Source organism: Chenopodium album, chromosome 17 (genome assembly GCF_948465745.1).
Source record: "Chenopodium album chromosome 17, dcCheAlbu1.1, whole genome shotgun sequence".
NCBI lineage: Eukaryota > Viridiplantae > Streptophyta > Magnoliopsida > Caryophyllales > Amaranthaceae > Chenopodium > Chenopodium album.
Window position 1 is genome coordinate 14304745 of NC_137850.1, and position 6813 is coordinate 14311557.

The window sequence follows — 6813 nt, forward strand, 5'->3', positions numbered from 1 at the left end:
CAAGGAGGAGGAGCAGTCCACGGACCTTGGTAGTATGCCCAAGGAGGAAACATCCAGGGCTGCTGAGCATAACCCGGGGCTGACTGTGGCTGCTGATTTGCACGCTAGTGGCCTTGCTGCTGCAGGCCGGAGCGCTGCTGACCTTGCTGCTGACTGTTCTTACCACCGTGGCCTCCACCACGGTTTTTCCCTGACTTCCCTTTGCTGTTCTTACGGCCACGCGATTGCTGCCCACCGCGATTGCTTGCGGGCTGATCCACCGATTGATTAGAGGAGGTAAGATGAGCCTCTTCTGTCGAATCAGGAATAGAATCTGCGTTGCCTTGTTCCTCAAGCTCAAGCATTGACCGAAGAGTGTTAAAAGACGGAAATGGATCAAGGTGTCGAACAGAGGTTCAAAAGGGTTTGTAATCCTCCGTTAACCCTTTCAAGAGTTGAAGCACCATCCTATTATCAGAAACATGGTCCCCGACATTTCTCAAATTATCAACAAGGGCTTTGAGATGGGTACAATAGGATTTCACACCGTCGAATTGATCGAGTTTGGTGTTGGTAAATTGCGCATCAAGGTGGAGAGCCCGGGCAGACTTGTTATTGAGGAAAAATTTCTTCAATCGATTCCAAGTATCGATAGCCTTGTCGTCGGGTTCGATAATGGAATTAAGAAGGTCAGTGGAAATAGTATTGTAGATCCATTGACGAACTATTCCATCAAGGCGCTGCCATTGCGCTTTATCAGAAATTTCAGGAGCCTTGCCGTTCTCATCAACAACAGGAATGATATGGTCTATGACTAGGTGTGTGCGGCAATGAAGTTGAAACAAAGTCGACCAAACATTGAAGTGTTTGCCATCATAATCAAGGACAATAGGGATGCATGCCTTGATATTAGGGACGAGGGTTGCAGGATGAACTTTCTGATCAGCCATTGGAGGAAAAAGAAAACTGAAAGAGGAAAGAAATAAGACGATCGGAGAAGAAGAGCGGAAGAGAGTTACGGTTTCAGATCGAAAAACCTAAGCTCGTGATACCATGGTGACCTCTATCCATTCTCCACAAATTTTCAAGCTTCTTCTTCCACTCCTTCGGCATTTACTACTTTATCTTCTAGTGTGTGGCATTCCTGTCTTGGACGTCCGGGAAATGCAATTTTAAGTTCTTTGCGTAGTAGCAATCTCATAAATTGTAATAAGGCTATTAAACATGTTTGTCATTCTTGTCCTTTGGGAAAATTAATGAAATTGCCTTTTTATAATTCTTTGACTCATACTACTATGCCGTTTGATATTGTTCATAGTGACTTATGGACATCACCCGTTCTAAGTTCTCTTGGTCATAAGTATTATGTTCTATTTCTTGATGATTACACGAATTTTTTATGGACTTTCCCTATCTCATCTAAGTCTCAAGTTTATACCTTGTTCAATCGTGTTAGAGCATATATCAAAACCCAATTTGAGAGAGAAATAAAAGCGTTCCAATGTGATAATGGTCGTGAGTTTGACAATGACTCTTTTACCAAGTTTTGTCACCAAAATGGAATGACTTTCCGTCTTTCGTGTCCATATACTTCTCCTCAAAATGGCAAGGCCGAAAGAAAAATCAAAACTATAAACAATATCATTCGTACTATCCTTTGTCATGCTTCTTTGCCACCATCCTTTTGGCATCATGCGTTGGAAATGGCTACTTATCTTCATAATATCTTGCCCACAAAACTTCTTGGCTACAAATCTCCGAATCAAATTCTTTTTCAAAAGAATCCCAACTACTCTCATCTTCGAGTTTTTGGATGTTTATGTTTTCCTCTTCTTCCGTCCTCTAAAATTCATAAACTTCAAGCTCGGTCCTCTCCTTGTGTTTTCTTAGGATTTCCTTCAAACCATCGAGGATATAAGTGTTATGATATGTCGAGTCGGAAAATTATAATAGCAAGACATGTGTGGTTCGATGAGTCAGTTTTTCCATTTTCCAAAATACATTCACCCAAGGAGCATACATATGATTTCTTAGGTGATGATGATCAAATTAGTCCTCTCCTTCGTCACCACCTTGTTTCTCAAGGGCTGCCATTTGCTAGCCAACCACACCAACAACCCACACCTTAAGCTAATGGTTGAGGCCCAGGAATATGTTTTATACTCTATCATTTTTCATAGCCTATCTCTAGTTCTTCTCTAATTTCTATCTATTCCTATACCATTTTTAATATGCTTGTAATAGCCCTCTCAGTGCTCCTCTTATATGGCTGCAATTTAATAAATAAATCTTAACAAAAGATATTTTTCTTAGTTAGATTCTAAATTCTTTTTTATTATTTGATTCATTTTATTATTTAATATTTTTTTACAAAAAAAAAATAAAAATCACAAAATTTTTTATTGAAACTGCAATTTTCTATCTGAAAAGTATTTATTATTTTATATTTTTAATGTAATTTATAATGCGACCTTATTAGTTGTTGTTAGTTACGCGAAAATTGAATTTATTAAATATAATTAAATTATAAATATGTTATCTCATTTGTTACATATAAGGAATAAAATCTCTAATGTAAAAAGATAATTTTTTTTTAATAATTTAAATTCTTAATCATAAGTCGTTGTTTTTTATATTTGAAATTAGTTTCTCAGATGTCATTGTTATTTTTGCTTACGTGACGATTGAATTTTTTTTATTTTGAAACAAAATACAAATCTCTATTTCATTGGTTGAAATAAAGGGAATTTTTTTTAAAAAAAATAAATTTAATCATATATCACTATTCATTGTTTTTTATATTTTAAATATGATAAATTAGATTCTCAAATCTCATTGGTTAATTTTGTTTATGTGGCGATTGAATAATTTAATTCTAAAAAAAAATGCAAATCTCTTTTTTTATTGGTTGAAAAAATTCTCTTGCTAATGTGGCGCGCCAAATTTCATTTTTCAATTAGCTTGGTTGAGAGCTTTTCTCTCTAGATTTAGGATTAGACTAGGAGTAGTTTTAGAGAGAAAAAGTGATGAAAATCAAAGAGAGGTTTTGGATTTTGAAGATTCAAGGGTGACAATTGTATTAAAGATCTCCATAATCAATCAATTAACACTTCTAACTATCTCTCCTCTTATTTGCTTTCTTTGATTTCATGTTTGAATTAATATGTTTGGATTAGTGTAATTCATTTTCAATATTGGTTAATTCTCGTCTTTAATTACTTGAGTGAAACATTGTGTTGATTGATTGAGTAGATAGAATGTAATGAATCTTGATGATTGACTGTGTGATTAAATTGATTGAGTTGATGGAGGCATGTTATTAGCTTGTAGTGGATCGATTACCATTGTTGGCTAGCTTTATTGCATGTTGATCTTAATTTGGCAAGGGATTGTGAGATTTGATTGATATTATGATTAATCACATTTTGGTTGACCTTCTCTTATGAACTAGGTTGTAGAGGGTTTTAGGCGTTGGCTATTTGAGAAACTCCTCTTAATGTGATTAATTTCTATCTTAATTCTTTCTTTGCATGATACATAATTAATGTGATTCTATTTTCCTTATTGATGACCCTAGTAGGCTTTATTTCATATTGATTATAGTGTTAGTTGGTTAGTGTAGGGAATAATTTCAAGCATCCCACACTTGAGCTCCACTGTGATCATACACTTAAGTATGGTGGCATCCAAAGGGAAGGAAGCTAGAGCAAAAGAGTCTCCAACAAGTTTTAGGAACTTGTAAACCGTTCACAAGGTGAAGGTTACACCCTTTCACGATCCATGAAATCGCTAACTCCATAGTGGTCCGGAACCATGACTAGATATTCGGGGGTGAAGATACAAATCCAACCTAAAAGAGATTGAACCTGCCCTAAAAATAAGGCTCTACTTTATTCTTCTCATATTCATGTGCGCTTTTTGACTAACATACAATCAATATATTAATTCTAAACCTTTTTAATCTATGTTGGTTGAATATTAATGCATAAACAAATCTATTATTGGTGATCACTTGATTTTAAATCATATTAGCCTAAATAAAATTATTAATTATCTTATTAAGCATGATTTCAAGTACAAATTCCCTTTAAACCTGTAAGAGAGGGCGTGATCAAGCAATTACAATAATATCAAGCAACATATAAATTATTGATACAACAATTCATCATCATCATAATAATCTCAATAAAGTATAATAATATTATTAGCAAGATCCTAGGCATGATACTAACATGATTAATAACAAATCCTAGCATGTCACTAAACAATAAAGATCAAAGCTTTACCCTAACATGATACTAACATGATAGAAGAAACAGGAAGCAACCTAAGCATGATACCAGAAACATACATGATAATAAAAATATTAGTTAATACCCTAAACATGATACTAGGAATCATAAAGACATCCATGCTACTAGGAATTAAAATAATCTAAGCATGATTCCTAAAGAAATATAACAATAAAACTACTTACTTTGTTTCCTCGTATCTATTTCTATCAAAACAATACACACGTTAGTAACTTCAATAAAAATATTAAATCAAACACTTAATTTAAATAGTTGAAATAGGGATTTGGGACCAAATCCTCAGAAATTATCAACCTTTCACGTATAAGGCGAAGACAACTTCGAGCTTGGCTAGGTGTGTCTAAATCTCGTGATGGACGTATGGTGTTTTTGAAAAGGCAAGGCTCAAAAATAGGAAGAAAGAATAAGCTTCTAGCTTGTACAGAGAAAGAATAGAAAGATGATTGTTGATGATTCAAAACGGGGAAATTCGACCCTATTTATAGAGAAAAACATTCGGAAATGATTAGAGAAGATCGAATTCCAATCGAAGTGGAACTGCTCCCATCGCGGCGCGACAGGCCTATCGCAGCACGATGGTGCTGCAGGATATTATTTTGTCGTACGGAGTCATTTTTCCAATATAATTGAATAATTAGAGTCTGTACTTTACCATTAAAAATCAGATTAAATACTTTCAAAACACTTGTTTTATTTCAACTAAAATTCTTTATCTTTCCTAAAATATATAAAAATATAATTATTAGTCCTAATCTCTTTAGAAAATAAAATAACCTTCTAGATTATTCTAGAAAATTAAAGTAATTCCTAATGACTTTAGGAATGATAATTAATGGACCCTCCACTTGATCAATGGGTCGCCCATAAAACTCATTTAATATTCAATTTAATATTTGGGCTATAACTTCCTCATTATTCATCGAAATTGGGCTTATAATATATCGTTGGAAAGGTCTTTTCAACCCCATCCAACTACAGTATTAGTGGACCCATATTATGGACCAAATTAAATTGGATTGGACATTTTTCATAAATAAGGTACGAAAAGGACAGAAAGAAGTATTTTTTTATTAAAACAGAGAAATCACGAGACTCTTTCACACTTCACTTCATTTGATAATCAAATGACGTAAAAATTACTCATCACTGGGTTTGGTTTTGGGGAGACACAATTTGGTGTCTACTGAAGCCCCCACTTTGACTGAGTTTGGAGAAACGTAAGTTTTGAAAACAAAAGTCCAAGTAGCAATAGGGACAAAGAATGATTTAGAACGTTCAGAGATCCTAAATCATTCTTACGACGCCGATACTTGCAAACTAGCGTTAGTTAAACAGATAACAGAGTTAGAAAAACGTATCTTGCACTGTCGATCACACGTCTCTGGAGTGACCGATTTTGTTGATGCGTTTTGTTGTGACGACCTCCACAGTGCCTCGTGAATGCCATCGTTGAAGGTGACTGCTTATAGCCATCCTCAATTAGTTTGTGAAAATCCTCCACAAGCTAGGGAACGTCGTCAAAGGTGATTGCTTGTAGCCATCTTCAGTTTGTTTGTGACAATCCTCCACAAGCTAGGGAACATCGTCAAAGATTTCTGCTTGTAGCTATCTTCGATTTTGTGGAAGTACCTCGCCACGGTAGAAGAACGCTGCTTGTAGTTGTCTCCAAAATCTCGTTTATACCTTGACTTGATCATTTTGATTGACAACTTTTACACCTAAGTGAAAGTCGCCGAAGACCACTACTTGCAATGATCTTCAATTTGCTAATTCTTCGCTTGAATGCTTGCTGTGTTGATGCTTTGTTATGATTTTGTTGTGCCAGTACCTCGGCGCATTTGTGGATGTAATGAGCTGGTACTTTGGCGCTTGCGTTTGATTATGAACTAATACCTCGATGCTTGCGATGAGACAATACTTAGGCACTTAAGTAAAGTGAGATGAATGTCGTTAGGCCGATCACTTATTACGATTGTAATCAAGCTGACCACTAATCATGTCAATTCGCTTATAAGGGCTAACTGGCGTACCAAGGAACCCAAAATGCTGATTAAAGTCCACATAAGCTACTTATGGGGCCCAAGAATTGTATCGCTGAAGGAAGGAGAGCCAACGTGTGCTGCCACATGCCATCAGGACCGTCAGTCCTGTTGCGGCACGATGGAGTCGCGTTTCCCTAAATAAAACCCCTTCTTCTTCATTTCGCCGTTTGCTGCTCATTTTTGCTGGATTTCGCTCAAACCTTCGAATCGTTCATTCTTGGTCATTTCTTAAGAAATTTGCACCAACTTCTTGCAAATCAAAGCTCTCGATCTCTAGTTTGCCGATCTATGTAAGTTTTTCTCTAACTCCTCTCAATTTGGAAGAATTTCGTGCATGTTTATTTGCGAATTTTTGAAAAATCCGAAATTGTTTCTTGCTTGTTTTTCTTTGTTTATCAAATTTCTTGCTATGAAATTCCTTGTTTATGTTTTTATATCACCTTAGGAGTGTTTTGAGACTTGTTTGGCTCAATTTGGTG

General features: G+C 35.5%; 1 protein-coding gene across 1 annotated transcript; it reads right to left on the reverse strand.

Moving 5' to 3' along the window:
- Positions 1–395: 395 nt before the first annotated feature.
- LOC145588690 (uncharacterized) lies at positions 396–929 on the reverse strand. Its single transcript, XM_081645304.1, has one exon. It carries the CDS (start codon positions 927–929, stop codon positions 396–398), a length of 534 nt encoding a protein of 177 aa, XP_081501430.1.
- Between the last annotated feature and the right edge of the window lie 5884 nt (positions 930–6813).